The sequence below is a fragment of the Trachinotus anak genome, unplaced genomic scaffold (assembly GCF_046630095.1).
Source record: "Trachinotus anak isolate AG129_WGS33_773 ecotype Australia unplaced genomic scaffold, CSIRO_AGI_Tana_v1 ptg000017l, whole genome shotgun sequence".
Classification (NCBI taxonomy): Eukaryota; Metazoa; Chordata; class Actinopteri; order Carangiformes; family Carangidae; genus Trachinotus; species Trachinotus anak.
The window spans coordinates 1,727,468-1,748,344 of record NW_027273868.1 but is presented as its reverse complement, the minus strand read 5'-3'; the positions used below and the strand labels follow the sequence as shown (position 1 = coordinate 1,748,344).

At 41.3% G+C, this 20,877-nt stretch overlaps 1 protein-coding gene across 7 annotated transcripts in view; it reads left to right on the top strand.

Annotated features, from left to right (window-relative positions):
• The window catches only part of rbfox1 (RNA binding fox-1 homolog 1), a 309,086-nt gene that overhangs the window by 263,592 nt on the left and 24,617 nt on the right, over positions 1-20,877 (top strand). For 5 of the 7 annotated variants that reach the window (XR_011694044.1, XM_071501337.1, XM_071501335.1 and 2 more), the window contains 4 exons: positions 6,278-6,338; positions 10,428-10,481; positions 13,132-13,264; positions 16,759-16,798. Coding sequence is in view for 5 of the 7 variants with exons in the window: in XM_071501337.1 (XP_071357438.1) it covers positions 6,278-6,338; positions 10,428-10,481; positions 13,132-13,264; positions 16,759-16,798 (288 nt within the window). In the remaining 2 variants the exon portion in view is untranslated. The remainder of the gene's footprint in view (positions 1-6,277; positions 6,339-10,427; positions 10,482-13,131; positions 13,265-16,758; positions 16,799-20,877) is intronic. The other 2 variants (XR_011694045.1, XM_071501338.1) reach the window with 1 other exon arrangement.

Below are 20,877 nucleotides of genomic sequence, written 5' to 3'. Positions count from 1 at the left end.
ATCAACATATAACTAGTTCAACATTATTGTATGTGAGAGACTTTGCTTGTTTTATTTTTTGTTTGTTTACTATTTTGTTCCTTTTCCTATTTTACTTGATTTTGTACTGTCAAAGGAATTGGCCTTTAAAAGTGAAAGTCAACACCAGCCAGCCCTCATAGACACACATTCAGTATTTGTGTTTATAAAGGTGCAAAGATTGCTTTGGATTTTGGTCATGAATGTTCAAAAGCAAAGATGTTCTTATATATGCAGGGAGCTTTTCCCAGAAAAAAAGTCCTCAAATCTCACTTATCCATGGACAGAGGAAGTAACTTAGGAATTTGAAGACACCTGGAGAGCGAAATGCAAGGTTCACAACTAAACTGATTCAGTAGCATGACATTACTTAAGTGCTATTTCACTTCCTTGTGTCCACTCAGTGGAGTAGACACAAGACACCACCAGCCTTGAAGCATAACTCTGTCCATTTTTGATCTGAGTTTCAAGATAAAGTAATGAATACCTTAAATTACGAGTGCTGTGATAACATTCCACCAAATACCCAATAGAGTCCATATCATCCACACTGCGGACCATGGAGTCTGGACCACGTAGGATTTAGTACATGGATAACAAGGAATCACATTAAAATCTGATGGTTGGGCAGAACTGGCACTGGAGTAATAACAGGTTAGGGCTTTTAAGAGTTATTAAACCTGAAAGTGCTTTTATGGAGCTTTAGGTTGTGCTCCCATCTATTGCAATGCAGTTACAGTGTTCCATTGGTAACCAGGCCAATGTCCACAACTGTTGTAGCTACAGATATGAAATCATTTATTTCTATGATTGTATCCTGACAAAATATTACTGTAGTCACCTCCATCAATCCATCCATCCATCCATTCATTCATCCAGGTGGGACATGGAATCCCACCAGTGTGATCAGGGTCTGCCCTGGGGTTTTTGTAATGCAAAGGGTTAGTGGTTCTACTCTGAGTTACAGGCCACTACCTGAGTTCTTTACTCAATGTCTAAGGGTGAGCCCAACCACTCTCACAAGTTTTCTTTTTTACCATGACAGTCTCCACATTTGCAGTGTCAGTCTGTCATTTGATTTTAGGTTCCATCTTAGATTCACTTGTTATTGAGACCCCGAGATTTTCAAACTCATCTTCATCTGAGGCAATGACTCCTACCATATTTATTAAGTAAACAGATAGCAGTTAAAGTTTCTACCACACCCTCCTGCACTATGCGGTGCATATACTGCAACAGCAGTCTCAAGCAGAATCAATAATCCAACCAGCAGTTCCTTGAAAATATATCCTACACCAACTGCTTGTAGGCCTGGAGTTCTGTACATTGTTGGTACATGTTCATTGCAGAAGGTTATCCACTACTGATCTTCAGCTGTTCTATCCAAAGTCTAAATAATCTTACATGCTATAAGAGACTAGACTGTAGCTAATCTTGAGTGAACTCTTAAAGACATATCTCTTAGAGTTTTACAAAGGCAACTGAACTTGCTTGAAGTTCCTGAAGATGTTTCACCTCTCATCCAAAAAGTTCATGCATTCACCTAACTCCTACAAGCATCTCATCACCATCCAGCTAGAGTAGTTCTTCCCAGCTTCCTTGTTAGTTTCCTACACGCTCCCCTCAACCCATCTTCTATTCTTCCCAACACCACAATGTTTACCTTGTGGTTCTAGAAGGTATAGCCTTTTATACGTCAGGAGTGTCCAGCTACTGCAGTACAATCTTTTTTTTTTTTTTTGCAGTTGACCAGATGTCTCCTTTAACGCCTGCACTCTGACAAAACATTCTGATATATACTGACATACTGATGTTGCAAAGCTACTTCAGTCCTTCACATTCGTGTTGCATACCATAAAGTGCAGACTAACTAAAACCCAGTTCAGCTCTACAACAATTTACTGTCATGATACACAGCACTCACATCAGCGGAATTCACTTTTACAGTTCCCCCCTGACACTTTGTGCTCAGGATGTCTAGACTTGCTGAAGAGCCAGAAGCTAAACTGGGCAATTATCTCTCCATCAGGCTTGATACATGAAAGTACAGGCTTCTTCTCACACATATGTGATTCCAAGGTTTGGTTCAAGATAATTTATCTTTTATTTCAAGCTTTGCTTTCATTCCCACCTATGGCATTCGCACTCTTCATTGAACCATTCCAACCACCCGATACACCATTTCCATTTTCATAATGGCAGCTTCCATTGCCACTCTACATAGCAGTTGTCCATGACAAATTATGCAAAATGTAATGGAAACAATCACATTTTCCAAATATTTTGCAGTTCAGGTTCACGCCTTGTGGACAAGACAGTGGACAAAATTTCCAGAAGCACAAGCACAGTTGACCAAACCATGGTGCATACCACTTATCTATTATAAATCACCTGCATCCTCTCATCACTGGAATCCATGTTCCTCCTGTCCTTGTTCCCTTTTTTGAGTTCACCGTAGAGTGTAGAGTATCTAGCTACCAACTCCCCTATCTTCACACTCTGTGACAGTAACCAACTAGAACACTTGTTTCCAATTTACAACATTAGTCATTACTCTAATCTCAGGCTGTTTGCACCCTTACAACCCATTCACCTGGTATTAATATGTGATTTGTGTCTGGATCAGAAAAAACAAAATGATGTAAAGTGTGAAGACACAAAGCACACAGTGTAAATTGAATGCTTTTGGATCGGAGAGGCCACATTTAGAAAGGCCAGACTACTGCTTGTCTCAGCTTAGGGGCCACATCCCTCAGAGGCTGCATTTGAAGACCAATTGCGTCACAGCAGCATGACTAGGCTGTCCCATTTTGAAAGCTCCAGAGAAATGTGGCTGTCTTTTCCTGGGCAACAAAGGCTCAAGTGGGTGGATCCTTTGTGACCATACCTATCCAAAGATTAATTTCACACCAGTAATAAAAATAATATGGCAGCAAAAAATGCCAACAGACAGCCTGAAGATTACACTTTTAAATGTATGTATTGAATTCCAGCTCAGTTCAACAGCTAATGGTACAGCTGTTAAAAAACCAAGGGACTTAAAACCTCACGTCTTCGCCTTTCCTATCTCAAGATGTCAGTCCTTAAGGTACAGATCAGATGAGCTCTTCTGCTGCAAAGGAAACATGACTAGACCCCTTGAAGCAGCATCAGTTAGAGGGCATTTAGACCAAAAACAGACCTGTGTTAAAACAGAGCAAGGGTCCCAGTGAAGCATGAAATTGAATTAAATATAATCCAGTGAGTCCAGTTCCAGTAACAGATAACATCACAGATATGATTGGCCATCGCATCACCTTGGCAGATATCATGTTGCAGTCTCACAAAAACTTCAGCCAGGCTCAACATTTTTTGCTGACAATCCAGTGTTTTTTTTGTTGGAGCCCTCTTCACTGGCATCTTCACCGTGTTGTTGGCCTGGCCTCATTCAAATGAATGAGGAGGCCGCGTTTCTCATGCAGGGTTGAGGTTGGTCTAAATGCAGCCATGTTTGTTGAAGATTCTGCCAGCCATATTGATTTTCAGTTACTCAAGGTACTGTAACCAGTATAAATGCAAAGGCTTGTGATCAGATGTCATCACCTAGATAATGTATCCAAATAGAGACCGCATGTTTATACCAGGTGGAACTAGGATTCTAGAGCACCATCTGGATGAGACTGATTTCTCTAGGGAAGGAGGGGTGATTTGAACATTACCTGCCCTGGTCAGTGATGTGTCCGGAGATATGTCTGCAGCATGAGTGTGGGTAATTTTTCACACCCTCCTCTGTAATAACTACAGCTGAAATGACATACTGTTTTTAGCAAACTTACTTGTAGTTTAATTCTGAAGTGATATCCCTGTATTCTAAAGTGGGTCTCTGAGGTTTTTTTCCACAGGAAGTGTAACTGCTTGTCCTTATAGGACTGCTTCTTTTCAGCTCAGTGTAAAATGAAAGTTTAAGTGTTTTTTTTATGTTTCTGCTAATGTGGTAGAAACATGCTAACACCAGTTTATAGGCCTGCTTAGGAAAAAATATGACAAGGGAAAAAATTAAAGCCATGAGGAAATCAAGATTCCATAAAAGCTTATCAAATGGGCTGCTGTAATACTAGATTAGTGTGGTACTGAAGACAAATGAAAAATGTGACAATTCTCAGGCAGGTTCTGAAGCATATCTTATCTGTGATTGTAAGTGGATTTTTTTGCTTAGTGGATGTTTATTTGAATTGGACGTTTATGGCTGGTTTAAAATCTCTTCTGGAGCAGGAGTTAAATTACCAGGTACCACAGGGAATATTTTATTACCCAGCTCCCATTGTAATGTTAATCCCATCCAAATGGGGCTTTAGCCTATTCACGGGGTTATTATCCTGGAATTCTAAGATAATAATCTCGTTAATTCAGAGAAACAGGGCAAACATTTTAGTCTCAAATGAATACATTACACTTCTGTATTAGCCAAACTATCAGCCCAGGAAAGTGAAACAGGCAGAAGACCTCCAGCCTTCTGTCTGGAATCTCAGCCACAAAACCATAGAACCACTTTAACCACTTTATAACAGCCTTAGTGTCCTTATATTTGCAATAACAAATAAAATTATTAATAATGTTTGATCATGTTATCTAATCTAACCTCTAATCTAACTAATCCAGTTTTGGAGTCTTACTTCCTCTGCCTCCATCCATCTGCCAAGCTGTCCGCAACGCTTGAAAAAACCTTCACATTTTATCTGAATCTTTGCTTCCCTACTGAATTAATACCATGATCTGACAGCTGCAGGATTTAGCACCACTTCATGTAGCGAGGTGCAGGACACAGTGTGGCAGTGAGAGTGAGCTAGGGCCCTGGTAGTATCTAAACTTCATAATGATAAATTGGTTGAAGATAACATTCAGTTACATGTGTTTCATTACAGATCAATGGAACTATGTGTTAGGAAAATAACCAGTGTTCTCTGGTTCTAAAGGACTCTCTGTGAGAGTTCAGCCAAACTACTACTATCTCCATAGTAAAAATCAATCAGCATCCTGGATGACGACAGCTTGTGTGGACAAAATGGTCAAAGTTATGCTTCAAGGAAGTAGCTGACTGCTTGTACAGAGAGAGCTGAAAGAAAGAGTTTGTGCAGTGGAATGATTGCAAAGTTTTCTTGGCCACCTGAGTAAGATGCTGCTTATTCCTTTCTCATCCCCTCCTCCCCCACCATCCTTCCAATGGTAGCTTGTTTAGGGCCCCATCCAACACAGTTACAACGGTAACAGTACACAAACAAGTGGGAGGGGCCAAAAGGTTTGGGAATGGTAAGTGTGGGCGAGCAAGCCATTCTGCCAGCATTTCCTCTCACTCTTCCTCTCTCTTTGGAACGTTTGCAACGCTAAAATCACGTGACATTTCTTTTTGAATTGTGGTTGAGTTGATGCTGTATATTGACATACATATTTTCTTGCGTGTCGGCGTGAGTTTCCATTCACTAAGTGTTCTCCTGGAGCTGCGTGTGCGAGCGATACTGACTGAGATATGAATTCGTTTGCACATCTGAGACTGTTGGAAACCCATTTATTTTATTTTTTTTCTCTTACTTTGGAGGACAATGCACCCATATTTTGATTTACCCTGTTAGCTGTGGTTTGAATTTGGAATGATTTGACTGGTCGATTGATTGACTTGGTTGGTTTATTTCAGTACATCTATGTTCTTTGGTTGTTTTTTGATCTTCAGATTTATTCTTGCGATGAATTTGAGAGGCTGTTGTCTGAGTGTGAATGCTTTGTGTTGCTTTCATTACAAAAGTTCTTCTCACGTTTTAAGGTCGACTGGATGTTGCATATTGCTCCCAACATATTCTCTTCTCCCCTAACTCCACTGACATTTTCTTTGTCTGTTTTTTTTCCTCCTTCTTCTTTTCCTCCCCACCGCATGCATCTGTACATTTACAAAATCATTTTTGCCAAGTGCATCTGTTGTTTCTTTACTTTTGTCTGTATGTTACTGAAATGTCACTAGAACTGGGGAGAGCATGCTGGAAAACATCATAAGATAGAAAATATGCAAATGAGAAAGAAAACGGATTTGTTTTGGATGTGTTTTTAAGTGCTTCTGAATGCAATTTTGAAAACACATAAGTGACATGGGTGTTTGCCATGACACAGTGTACTGCTTTCTTTGTTTACAACATCAGGAAACGTTGCATGCACATTTACTCTAACAAGTACAGCTCATACTACAGATGCATGTATATCATAACTTATGGAGCTCTCTCTTCACCTGCTGTAGGTCAACAATGCAACAGCCCGCGTAATGACAAATAAGAAGACTGTCAACCCATATGCAAATGGTAAGTCAATGTTTACAGCATGTATTACAACATATTCAACCTCTGTGAATCACAGTAGATCTAATGGTTGTTTTGACAATGATCAACAAAAAAGACACTTTAAGATCAGAGTGAAATCATCACTGGTACAGCCAAAGGATTTTGTAAGTCAGACAATGGCCTGCGTCTGTAGTATAAATACAGCTGTATCTGGATGGTCAAACGTTTGGTAAGTCAGTATCCTTCACCATGAAGACAAAGGAACATCCCAAGATACCTTGCAAAAAAAGTGACTGAAAAGCTGAAGTGAGGGGATGGAAACAAGAACATTTTCAAGTGAGTGAACATCTCTTGCAGTCCAATCCAAGCAGAGTGGGGAATTCTGGCTCAGTACTTCTGAGGTTCATGGAGATGGGGAAAAGTCTGGGGAGGAAAAAACTTCAGCAACAGCTTTGAAGGTCTGAGGAGAACAACATTGAGGTTTTTGGCCATCAGACAAAGCATCATGTTTGGTGTAAGCCAAGCACTGTACATCATCATAAACATAGCAATCACAGATCCAGACTCTACAGCTCTGGAGGAAGAAATACCTGAAGAAAGCAACAGGAGGAGAGAAACGAGGAAACGCAAAACTACAGGAGAGAGAAGACAAAGCTGAGTTACTGACATGAATTAATGGCATATGAATGAGTACAATGAGTGAGCACAGAAGCGGTTCTGTCTCTGGATAAACACAACTTTCAGAGCATTCATCAGCTTTTGGAAGTCGTGGTTCCTCTTTCCTTTTCTCCACCCAGAGCTAGAGCAGCTGAATGATGTGGTTTTCCAGGAAAGTACAAAACTTGAGAGATTCTTCTGGCTTCTGAAGTTGGAAATGGAGCTCGGAAAACCCCCTGCTACTTTACAGCAGCAAGGTCAAGGCGGCTGAGGTAACTAAATAAGGTTCCCTCATCAGTCCTAATGTCTTGGCACAGTTATCTGGACAGTATCTTGATCATTGCCCCCATTCGGAGCTCATTCTGACTGAGCTAGCATTACCACTCCCGTGATCCTGTTCTGCTTTTAAATGACCTGATTCATGACCAGCACAAAACAAGCTCCTCATCATTAGTAGGTACATGTAAATTTCTAGAGCTACTCCAAAATCTTCAATATGAGATCACAGAAAACGCTGTACCACTATGTCACAGTGAAAGGAAGCTTATGTCAAGTGTCTTTGTTTATTTATAGTAGCAGTGCCACAACAGCGCCATCATGAGGCCAAACAGGAAAACAACATTAACTACTATCACTTGATGCCAGAATCTCGTGAATAAAAACCACTCGTACAGACCTTGGGTCACAAGCAACCTTTAAGCTTTTATAGAAGAACCTTAACAAAACAGTTCTTTTTATCATTTTGGATATTTTGACATCAGAACGTTGTTAAAGACAAATAGCTTTAGGAAAATCAGGGAGATGAGTGCTTCATTGAATGAAATGAATGAATTAGGCAGGGTAGTCTCAGGTCGGTAATGTTCTGGAGAGGCCGAGTCAGACACCAGATCTACCGAGAATCTGAGGTCGGACATAAAATGTTCACGTGCGATCCCCATGTGACCTGACAAATCTTCAAATGTTCAGAGCTGGTAGAGACCTGTTCGCTCTCAAGGCTGCAGCTGCTGTCAAAGGTGCATCTTCTAAATACTGACATACGCAAACATGTGTTTTATATTTCTAGTAAATTCAAACTTTATAGAAGTCTATTTTAACTTCAACATTTAAGTGTCCTTTTCTTTTGATTGGTGTCTAAAAAGCCTCATTAACAGTAATTTAATTCAATGTCATCTTCCTAGGAAGTACAACTAGTCATGTAAGTACTGTACGTCTGCGCTATAAATGAAAGCTTCCAACTGCAGATATCAGGCCTATTGACACCTGTAGACCACAGCAAAGCATGGATGTTGCATTTGTGACATCATAGCCTGGATTTGGACTTCCTGTAGCCTGATTCCAGCCCTCAGAGTTCTCCTGTAATCCAAAAAGATCTTGAGTTGTGCTCATTGACGTTTCCCTAGTTTGGAAAAAAAAACTGAGCCAATAAGGGCTTTGGAGACAGGATTAAAATGCAGTTGTCATTTTTCTGTCTCAGGGCCAGGAGAGTAATGACAGAAATCAGAATGACAATGATGAGAGGCGTTGCAGTCTGATTATCAGGCTATGTTAATCACAAACAAACATTTCTGTTAATTACTAGAGGACAAAAAAAAATCCTAATTTGGGTAAAAGGAAAGAAGCTCAGAAGGAGGAGCAAGCAAACTTTAATAGACACGCTGACAAAAGATGTTGCATTGTAGAGAATGAGGACATTTTTTTCCATGCTACAGTGTAGTCTCATGACAGATTGTAATAATATTTTGTACAGACGTTCATGGTCTCCAGATGATGTATCCTAATAACTCTGGTGATTCCCAGACTTCTTCTCTGGCACCAACAGCTTATTAGCATTTTAACATTCTAATAAGCTAAACTAAGGTAGTGAATCTGTACATGGTGAACATTATACCAGTTTAACATAATATGCACGTTAGAATTGTCATTGTGAGTATGTTGCCATGCTAGCATTAGCATTTAGCTCAAACCTCATTACAGTCACACAGAAAGGCCCCATGCTCGTACCCAGAACCTTCTAGCTGTGAGGTGACAGTGCTGACCACTGCACCACTGTGCCGCCCTTCAAGAAGAAACCTTCTGTTTTCACAGAAATTACTGCATTTACCTATCTCTTTTAAATACAGGACATTTCTGTTGGAGCTGATGACAAATATATTTAAAAGTAGGTTACTACAGCATGAAAGAATTTCAGTTTGGTAAAATGAAGAGGTGGATATGTAAGTTTCCAAAATGTCTCTTGATCTAGGGACATACAGTATATGTCATAGAATACATTTCAGTATGGGTGAAATGTATCCAAACTACAACACGAATCATTTTTAGCAAATGACTTTAAAACTCTTTCCATCATCTGCCTGAAATTGAGTTCTCAGCTCCCAGTTCTCTGGGCCTCTGCAGGTCTTGTCACTCTGTGAAGCAGAGATGATCTGGGATTATGCAGAGTGCGGCATCACAAGACCTTTAACACATAAAGACTGGTCAGTTTTTCTTCTTCAAGGGCAAAGCAGAGAACACAGTACTTCCTGCTGGTTGTGTTCTTGTCCTGAGGATCTGAAGAGCCCACATCAGTTACAGGCTCAGGAAAACATCCATCAGACCTCTGAATCTTCTGGTTATCTCCATATGAGTGAACAGTCATTTTGAACATTTTAAAGGGATATATTCATTTTTTTCTTCTTGCTATAATAATACATTTATTTTTGGTGGTGAAAAAAGTGTTCAGATTTTTTTAAATTCCTTCAAATGTCCCTTAAACAAACTTTTGAAACTGCACTGGGCAATGTAGAGAGGGCTAACCCACAGTCAGGACATCTTCTGCTGATTCAAGCTTTCAGCCTCTCTCTGGTAAGATTTATTATCCCAGTTTCCTGACATGTAACACTGAATCACTGGAGTTCCTCCAAAGCCATCTGCTTAAAAGTTCTATATTCTTATATTTTTTTTCTGTTCTTCACATTAATTTCTGTTCAATTTTAACATATCTATCTTCCTATTCTGGGAAAGTGGTCTCAGACTTTTGAAACCCTCTGTATATAATATCAACATATATTGACAGGCTTTGGGATGGATATATATTCATATAATGTATCTACAATATAAGCATACATACATAATCATATATATTTGTATGTCAATATATGAAATTATTCAAATTTTTATATGTATATTTTAAATGTACATATATAATATAGTATGTACATACATTTGCATATGAGAGGCACTGAAAATGAGCTGAATATGACTGTTATTGGTATCAGACAATTTCATATTTTATTCTATGTTTACATTTTATATCATCTAGTATATAGTTAATACAAAGGAGGTATGATCTCAAAACTAAAAAGGTTCAGTCTGTTGCTGAACACATGTCCGTGTATATGATAAAACACTTGTCTCTTTCCTGTCTCTCTCCTCCTGACTGCATGTGTCCTCTTCTTGCTGTGTGTCTTGTTTCAGGCTGGAAGTTAAATCCAGTGGTCAGCGCTGTCTACAGCCCCGAATTCTATGCAGGTAAGAGGACATGCCCTTTTCCATCAGTCACCATCTTCTTTGTCATTATCTTGCACCTCCTCATTCTTTTTGGTCTTCAGTTTTTTTTCCCCGATATCTTTATATTGTCCTTCTCTTCCTTTTCCTTTTAACCTGTGTCACCTCTTCATCCTTGGCTTACTTTCCAAGCAACATGCAACCAGGCAAAGTCTGTTTATTGTCCGAGAACTATGCTGAGTCGCACAAATGCAACAACAGACTGTCATCTCTGCTGCAAAACATACATACATCCTGCAACGCCCCCATCCACAAGCTGTCTGCATTCTTGGCCGTCCCTGCATTTACCTCCTTCCAACCCTTAACCACCGCTCCGGCCCCCACCCTGTCATTAACCATGGTCATTAAGGTGAAAAATACCTGGATTTTGTGATAAGCGGAACAAAGACAGATAAAAGTGTGGCAGAGGAGGAGGAGTGAAGGAAAGATAAGGACAAGAGAGAAGGAAATTTAATTGTCCATTTCTGCAAGGACATTAAAAGGTATGAAATATATTTTGTAAATTAAAATCAATAGTTTCAATTTCTCCAGACAGTCGTTTGTCTAATTCACCCCCACGTTCTTTTAATTACAAAATGGCTTTTTATTGATCTACCTTTGTCTCACCTTTCAAGTACCTAGAATGCCATTGGGGTGTGTCCGTGTGTGTGTGTGTGTGTGTGTGTGTGTGTGTGTGTGTGTGTGTGTGTTTTTTTTTGTTTTTTTTTTGTGTATGTGCACATATGTGATTTTCATGGTGCAAGCTTTTTAGTCATTTGTGTGATTTTCAGCATCAACAGACATGATCTGTGATGAAGGAAAAAGGAAGGGAAAAAAAAGAACAAAATAAATAAGATTAGGCAGGACTGATTCCAAATGTACAGTTCAAATGTTTGCACTGGTCTTAGAATCAATATGATATCAATATTTATTAAAGAGGGTTAGGTCCAAAACATACTGGAGTGGGGTGAATTACAAAGAGAGGGAGGGAGAATATTTTTCTTGAGGCAGGCTGAAACCATAAAAACAAAAAGGGAGATCAAATGAAAAGAGGAGAATGGACAGACTGGTTGGATCTGACAGAAAGGCTACGGTCACTGAGATAACCACTGAGGTGAGCAACAAAGCTTCAGAGTGAACAACGTGTCAACGTGGAGGTGGATGGACTACAACAGCAGAGACCACGTCAGGGTCCACTTCCTGTCACCAAGACCAGAAACCTGAGGCTGCAGTGGACACAGGCTCACCAACACTGGACAGGTGAAGACCTGGTCTGATAGATCTGGATCTGCTGAGGCAGCAGATGTAGGGTCAGAGTCTGGATCCATGGACCAACCTGTCCAGGTGGTGGTGGTTGTGTAATGATGTGGAGGATGTTTTCATGGCTGTGGCTGTTAGTGTGGTGTTCCTAGTCAATGGTAAATGACAGGGGTAGACCCCTCAAGGGAAGGGATGCAGTGGGCCTGTTCCACCTACATCAGTTGAACTGTTGACTTTTACCTTCCAAATGATCAACTTTTGAACCTATAAAGTTTAGTTCTTTTCCCACAGCAGAAAGTTCAGTTGCAGCAGCTTCACTTTCACTCACTCTTGGCTCAGCTGCAGCCACCTGGTCACTGAGTTGATGTGCAGGTTTAAATATCAGAGAGTTGTGAATGTTTGGCATCTTTTTTACTGCCAACCCATGCTCCAAGGTGACTGAGAGGGTCCCGTCCTTTGTTGAATATCACACAGGAGCAGCAACACAGTCAGACACACGCTGAGGCCACGGGAACGTTACAGAGTCGGGACCAGCCGGTTTCAGGGGACAGACCTCAGGAGCGCTCACTCCCATGCAACCGTCAATGCTGCCATTTTCAGCAGCAACCCAGTGACTGTGTAGTCCCCAAAAAAGGGGCTGCTAACCCTTACTACATGTAACCATATGCAGAAAAATATCAGTGCAGTACTGCTCTGCTACCTACGCCCTTGTTCTGTATCTGTATTTGCCAAGCACCTTTATCATTTAGGCCTCATCAGCAGCAGAGAGGAGTAGGGCAGGGAAGAGTCATCAGTGTGACTTTAAGGGTTGCTGGGCCACTCGGCCCTAAAATCAAGGTGACAAAAGATGAATAGGAACAATTACCAGCCTCACTCCTCTCCTTGTCTCTCTTTGAGAAACTCTTATCCTTTGGCTCAAACCTTCCATTTTTCATCAGGTCAGTGAATGATTCACTGTTTCTATTAGCATTTTATTAGATCTCCTTTTGGAAGAGATGTATAATTAGGGTTGGAAATGGCACCTCGATCTCCTTCTCAACCTTCACTCACCCCAGCTCTCAAATTAAGCTTTGTGTCAGTCGCCCCCCCCCATTAAGATTAATGATAAGTTAATAACAATACCACTGCAATAGCTCCACTCCACTGCCACTCTCTCTTTATTCTTTCTTTCTCTTTACCTTTTTTTCTTTTTTGCGCAAGTGGAAAAAGGAGAATGCTTTACACATTCTGTCCAGGATTCAAATGCTAATGTCATCTAAAGGTGTAGAGCTGAACACGTCTTCAATAAGCTGCCATAAGCAGAAACTGTCTGTTCTTTTTGGGAATTTTGTGACATCAGAGAAGGTGTGCAGCATTTCCTTTTCTCTGTCACCAGTCCCAGGTTTTCCCTACCCAGCAGCCAGTGCAGCAGCAGCGTACAGAGGAGCCCATCTACGGGGTCGAGGACGGACCGTGTACAACACATTCAGGGCAGCTGCCCCACCCCCCCACATCCCAGCTTACGGAGGGTGAGCATCTTTCCTCTTTCATTACTTCCTCCTTGGTTTCTCCTCCTCTCTTTCCCTTATCCAATGGCAAGTCTGACTCTCTGTGCTCAGAGCCAGCAAGGCAATGCATGCCAGTCCCCCCCCCCCCCCATGCCAATTTGGCCTTGTATTGTGGTGTCATTGAGAGAGGCTGTCTTCATGGAGGAATGGGAGGTCCTCCACTTTTGGAGTTTGCCCAGTTGCCCCACAAAAAACAGAAAAAACTAACCTAAAACCATCTTCCCAGCCCCAGCAGCAGCCTGGACTCACCCTCCCTGGCTGAATGCTCTGGACACAAGCCAAGGAGAGCTGTGTATTCTGGGCAGTCAGATCTGATTTGCCATTTTTCTGTTGGTTCTTTTTATTTATGTTGCTCTTTATGACTGCAAGCAAATGGACACTAAGGAGGCTGGCTGGGAATCTATTTAAGGATGGGAGCAGATAGGATTTTTTCCCTCCTGCTCGCACTGGTTAGACTTCTGCCTAAACACAGCACAAACTTTAACTGATCTCCAGAAAACTGCAAAAGACAGTGCCATTAAATGTGCGTTCCCATTTGCTATTAGAAGTTGAGTGGGTTCACATTAAACCATTGTGGAAGAACGGCACGTAATGGGATGACTTCATTAAAAGAGGACCACACATGTGGACATATGAGGTTTCTGTTTGCTTCTAATCCATCCAAACACATCCCAATTCATTAAGTCACAGGCTTCACATTTTGCTTTTGCTTTCTACCTCAGAAGAGTGCTTATAACTCTGTGGAAAGACTTTGTCAACGAGATAGTGTCACAACCTGCAAGATGCAGGTGTGAGTACTGAATGCTCATGTGACAATGCAATAAACACTGGAGTAATAACTACTACAGTGTACACATGTGATAATATAGTCATGAGTACTGAGTACTCTGAGTACTGGGTGCAGAAGTTTGTGCCTGGTCTTGGTTTCTAGGAAGGAAAACAACATGTAAAGCATATTTGTTAATATTATTATTATTATTATTATTATTATTATCATTAGTTTTATTACATTTAAAATGAATATGAACGGCTCAGTTTAAAGCAGGCGTGTCGATGCTGCTGTTTTCCAGCAGCTTTGTGCTTCAGGAATGAGCAGCTGCACCAGCGCCTGACAACACTGTCACTGTGAGCAGCAGATGAACCATCGCACAGGATGAGGGAGATACTGTAGGTGTTTTTGAGAACAGTGGAGCTTGACAAAGAGATATGTGCTACAGATTGTACTTTCATTAACACTGCTGCGCCACTTAATTGCCCTGGTGGCAGTCAGATGGTGAATTATTAATGTGGACTGTGATGTATTTTTATTAAAACTGTCCGTCTCGAGTGGCAGAGTCAACTCCAAATAAATCCTGTGATACAGCTGGGGAACCAAGTTTTGGTTTGTGTGTGTGTGTGTGTGTGTGTGTGTGTGTGTGTGTGTGTGTGTGTGTGTGTGTTTCTTCCTGCCTTTAACAGGGCCCGACATAACATCCTACAGTATCAATAAGTCAATATGTGCATGTAACTGTGCTGCAGACCCACACAACACATTTGAATGAGTGGAGCAGCTCTGTGGGCCACCCTGACATTTGAGAAGTTATTGATTATCAGAGATTGAACAAATGGTGTGAAACCAGTCTGAATACTGGAGAAACTGGAAGCTTGGTGCTCTGAGAAGATAGAGTGTGTAGTGGTTACATTACACCCTCAGAATTCAGACACTGAGATAAAGTGGCGGACAGTAACGATGGTGCACGATGACATGATGTCAGATAAAGAGCTTCATTGTTTTAGGAGATTGAAACACAGGACGTGTCGGCCTCTGCTGCTTCAGTTTAATTAGAATTCATGTAATTGATGTAATTGACACATTACAGTGAGGATATATGGTTTACAGTTGCACAGTTACAACCACCTGAGCCCAGGGCCAGTTCCACGAAGCAAGTTCCCCTCACAGACTCTGTCTGTGCTCCCTGCTCCACTGAGCCAAGTACTGGTGATCCTGGATAACTGGTATCACCAGCAGTGCTCTATCACGAGAGGCCTGTGGGCCCCCAAGGGCCCCTCATATTGGCATATTTTGCAATGACAATTATAAACCCCCTTACACCCACTATAAAGATAATATACTGTATACTGTTGCCCCAAAACCCCCCTAAGTGGTGCAGCGAGTCTCTACCCACAGCCTGCATATGAGGCATTCAGGGACCATCTGTAAATTGTAATGTCTACCACCTGCATGTGTGAGGTGTTTAGGGGATCCTTGATGGGCTTCTCTGTCTGGGCCCCCCCAGAGTTGAGGATCACCACTGGGTATCAACTGGCTCAGTTAATGGTGTGTTTTCTGTCCAGCACGTCCATGTGAAAGAGGAGGAGTTGCTGATTATAAGTTACATCCTCAGAATGATAATCTGAGATGAAATGATACTTAATTCAACTATAGTGAAAGAAAAACATGAGATTCACTGAGCTGAAATGTGGAACAGAAGAGAACGAGAAGCAGAAACACTGGAAATAGAAAAAGTGCAAATGTGAAAAGTAAGGTTAAGATAACTGTGAATGTCCGTGTGGACTGTGTGTCTTCAGTATATAAAGAGTTCATCTTTGCTCACAGCAAACGTATAAAAGTGTAAAAGCATCAACACTGTCAGGAATCAGTTAAACAGCAGCTTTAATCATCTTTATGTCATTCATTGAGGTGAACTCTCCATATGATTGAAAACCACAGTGACACATGGAAGAATGAGCAGCACAATGAGTCAGCTGACCCACACAAATATCTATTGCTCTTTATTATCTGTAAGACAGTGATCTGATTGGTCAGTGGTCCGGCTGTTGGCAGGTTTTGATCTGATCCTCTGAAAAAGGTTAGCTGTGCCTGCCATGGTGATCTACTCTGGTTACCATGGTGATCGACTCTGGTTACCATGGTGTACCATTGTCTGTACTATTTAACTGCACATGAACTGCATATTATACATTTTCAGGAACAAATACATGAACTAAATACACTGTATTTACTGAAACAAAAAAACAGACGAGTAATGCAACAACAGTGTAGTTGAATTATTCAAATAAAATATAATATTAAAATATGAATCAATATTTCTCTCCGGTGTTTTGCATCACGTTACAAAAGTCTCTGAGCATAACTTTATTTTCTGTTTTAGATTAAAAAAATAAATCTGATGCTACCAATTGGACAGAAGCATAAACATAAAGCCAGTGAGAGAGTATTTTTGGACCCTCCCAGCCTCCTTACCCAGCCAGTCAGAGGGGGGTGCCTGCTGTATCTCCCCTTTGCCTCTGTCCCCCCTCTGTCTTTTGTTGGTTTGTTTTTGGTTGTTTATTGGATTGTGGAGATGGGGGCTGGTTTGTAGCTACCCTGGTGCCTGCATGTCAACATGCACTAATATGGATGTTTTTGTTTTATTGTGTGTTTGTCTGTTTGTTTGTGTTTGCATCCTCTGCAGTGTTGTTTACCAGGATGGATTTTATGGTGCAGATATTTATGTAAGTATTATTTACTGGTATGACATTGCATGCTACACTGTCATCTCTGCCCTGTCTCTGCCCTGTTGCTACGCACATGCAAGCCTCCAACCCTCCATGCTTATGGCTTCACCTCCAGCTGGGGGAGCAGAGAGCGGGTCAGGTCACACTGGCCCCAGCAAACAGACCACAGGCTGCAAACATGAACACACACTGTGAGACTGTATATAGAGGAGACAAATGAAGCTCGAAAGGTTTTTACAAGTGCAAAAGGTGTAAATCTACAGTCTACACATAAACAACACAGAGAGAATACCCTCCAGTGCACTGTGCAGTGAACCATTCACTCATGTCTACAGCGCACTGCATTGTAATATGAAATATAAGCTAACTGGTCATGAAGTTTATTGTCTGACAGAACAGCAGGAAAAGGCTATTTCATTATTTTTAAGGGTTGCCAGCAAACATTTGGACACATGCCACAGTAACTACCTGCCTGCTCTTGAACTACAGTTTGTCCCATGAAGCACAATACTATTATTTCATACAAAAATAGGAAATAGAGACCTGTAAATAAAACTGGGGGGAGCTATTTCTGTCAATCACGGAGCAAATAAATATGACAATAAAATATTGCTGCATAGATAAAATGTGTAACAGCCCTTTTCACAGTAATTTCATTCAAAAAGAAAAGAAAATCAAGGACTCTGCATCATTGACAAACATTCTGAACACAAGGTCCATTCACTGGTTTTACAGGCTAGAATTATAATCCCCCACTTTTATTCTGAAGGCCACAAACATACACACTGACCCAACCAGTTTATTAATCAGTTTGTATTAGACTATGTAACAGGTGATGAGATGTTCATGTACTAATACTATAATATGATAGATAACAATTATAAATACATGCTGCTGCCCCTGAGCAAGTCTGCATCATTCTCCAAATGTTCACTTCCTAACCAGGTTAAAGAAACATGGAAAACTCTGGTTTAGTCCTTTAACCACAGGAGTTCAAGCAGTGATGCTGCAGTGGAGACTCAGACTAATGATGCACTGTGTGTGTGTGTGTGTGTGTGTGTGTGTGTGTGTGTGTGTGTGTGTGTGTAGAGGAGGTGCTTTGGTAGCTCCCATAACACTCGACCTCGTTGCCTCCCCATTAGCCCCTCTGCCCCTGCCACGGGGATTGATTACCAAGCTGCAGTCACAACATTTAATATTCATTAGCACAGGGATCAAGAGCCCTGATGCTGTGTTTATGTTTATTGGAAAAGAAGACATGGCTTCAGTCAGTTCATCCACAGTAGATAAGATGAAAAAAGAGCTCAGTCATGCTGTTGGAAAATGTTGATGAAGAAAGGAAATATGATGTCATCCTTATCCTTTGAAACAAACTTTATTTGTGATTTCTCCTTTTCTAAAAACTCAGAACTTTTACATGCATTAATGGTGCATCATCACATGATCACTGTTGAGATACTGTCAATGAAACACCTTTCCTGTGCATAAAGTCCTCCAGCGGGTCAATGGGCATAAAGCCCACCCACCCCCACTAGACTCCCAACACACTCTACATGTCATTAAGGCAAACTGCTCCTTTTACCTTCCCTTATTGTCCTGTTGAAAACCATTCATGCTGTGTCAGCATAAGGTTACGTCCACACTACTACGTCTTAGTTTTAAAACGCATCACATTTGCACTGTTTATGTTGTTCATCTGGCATCCAGATGTAAGAAACAGAGACTTGCAGAAACGCTGCTGGACCCGTTTTAGTCTAAAACTCCAGGGTTGTGTTGTAGTCTGGACGGACAGAAACAGAGACCTCAGACCTGATGTAGACGCCCACGATGGCTCCTGATTGGCTCTTATCTGCTCACACATGCTCAATGTAGGTGAATGGTCATGTGATATTCAGGTGTGTTAGTGTGGACGGTTTTTGATTTTATCTCTGACATGGAGCTAAAAGGCTCGTCTGGACAGAGATCATTTTGTTTTAAAATGAAGACGTGTGGACGCAGCCTGACTTGAATGGTCAGAATTACTCTTGGCTCAGCTCAGCACAGGTCAGATCAGCCCTGTCCAAGGTCATTTGAACTGACTCTGTTGCCTTCCTGATGGAATTCAAGCTACGTTACCAAGAATTTATTTTAGTGGAAGGATTCAGCCTTAAAATGTGACTTTTATTTGAGATTTCACACCATGAAGAAACGTGAACAGAGCAGGTTAAAGGTGGGAATGTTGTCTGTAGCCAGTGAGGATTTTAGTTGTATGAAGGCAGAGTCTCAGTGGGAGTGTGGGTCTGCAGCCTTAAGGCGTCAGAGTCAGTGAAGATGGATGGACAGGAAGAGGAAGAGGAGTCCTGCTCGGCCTTTCTTCCCTTCAGTGAATCAGCAGATGTGATGGATTAGGAGCATTCCCTGCATGAGATTGTGTGTGTGTGTGTGTGTGTGTGTGTGTGTATGTATGTGTGTGTGTGTGTGTGTGTGTGTGTGTGTGTATGTATGTGTGTGTGTGTGTGTGTGTGTGTGTGTGTGTGTGTATGTATGTGTGTGTGTGTGTGTGTGTGTGTGTGTGTGTGTGTGTGTGTGTGTGTGTGTGTGTGTGTGTGTGTGTGTGGAGTGGCCATACATGTATGCACATACACACAAACTGTAGTCTTCTCTCCAAACACAGTGCACATACACACACACACGCACACACCTGCACACAGAGCTGCAGGGCTGCCATTAGTCACTCAGTCAGGAGTGACAGTCCACAGTGGCTGGTGAGTAACACGGGCCAACCTGTTCATCTTTCTGCCACGGCCCATCATCACACGCACTAAGTATCACTTACTCGCCTCCACAGTTTATAGTGGTAATAATACATTGCTCATGTCAGGACAGACGCAGTGTCTCAGTCACAGAGGGTGGAAGGGTGGAAGGTGAAATGATGTGAGAAGTGCTGGAGTTGTCACTGAGGCTGGGAGGGAGAGAAATGGCTTTTGTTTGTTGATAAATGAAACCAGGGCTTTTCAGCCATGTGCCGTTTACAGCCCAATGTCTCCTGTGTTCAGTCAGATTGAGACGCTGTGATGTCACTGCTTACATCTGAAAAACAAGACTAAAACTCCAAGCCTCAACACCAAAGAGGTGGATGAAATGAACGGAGCTGTTCTTGAAGTCTTACCTATGGGTGCATGGAGAACTCAGTGCGCTGCAACACTGTAAACACAAACAGCATAAAGACACACAAAAAGAAACACACAGGACTTAGGAAAACATAGGCAAGTGCAACTGTTCAGGAGACATTAAAGACCAGAAGCGGGACAAAGTCACTGTGTCGCAACATGTCCTCGACATGTCATCATGTGTCCTTCATTAGAGCACAATTAGTGTCGTACCTTTACAAAAATAATCAACACTGTTTCAAGTGTGTGTTTATTACTGTCAGCCAACTGATTCAGTGTGTGTTCAGTAGATTTTTCCTGATACACAGTAACAATCATCTGTCATTTCTGAGATAAATGTTTTGCACGTTGCCACCATTTTTTTGTCGACCACAGCAAAGTGCATCTTTCCCTCCTGCTCGCACAATGTCACTGTTTTTTGTCCAATGATTCTAATTATATACAGCATATAATTATATAACAACAACAACAATAATAATAATAATAATAATAACAGTAATAATGATAATCATGTGACTCGAGTCTGAATTTGTGCTAAAAACCAGTGACCATGTCAGTGATGAATGAAGGGCTAATGCTGTTGTGTTGAAACTAAAACATGCTGACCTGAAGTTTAAAGCTCTGACAATGTCATGGCAGTGACTCTGGTCTGAGTTGGGGCCTTTCTCCACCTCTCATTTCCCATCAGCCTCTGCTGTCTACTCTTCAATAAAGGCTTAAAATCCCCCCAAAATACTTAGTGAAAGGTAATGTCTTCGCTCCAGCTGCAGTGTTGGGCTGTCAACACTTACCAGTGGTACGGCTAAAAATCTTAACATGTGTCCTGTTGAACTGAAACATGTGTGAAGGCTAAAGGCTAACATACTATACATCTTTTTCTTTTTTCGATTTTAAACTGCATTACTAAATATAGCAGAACAGAATGTG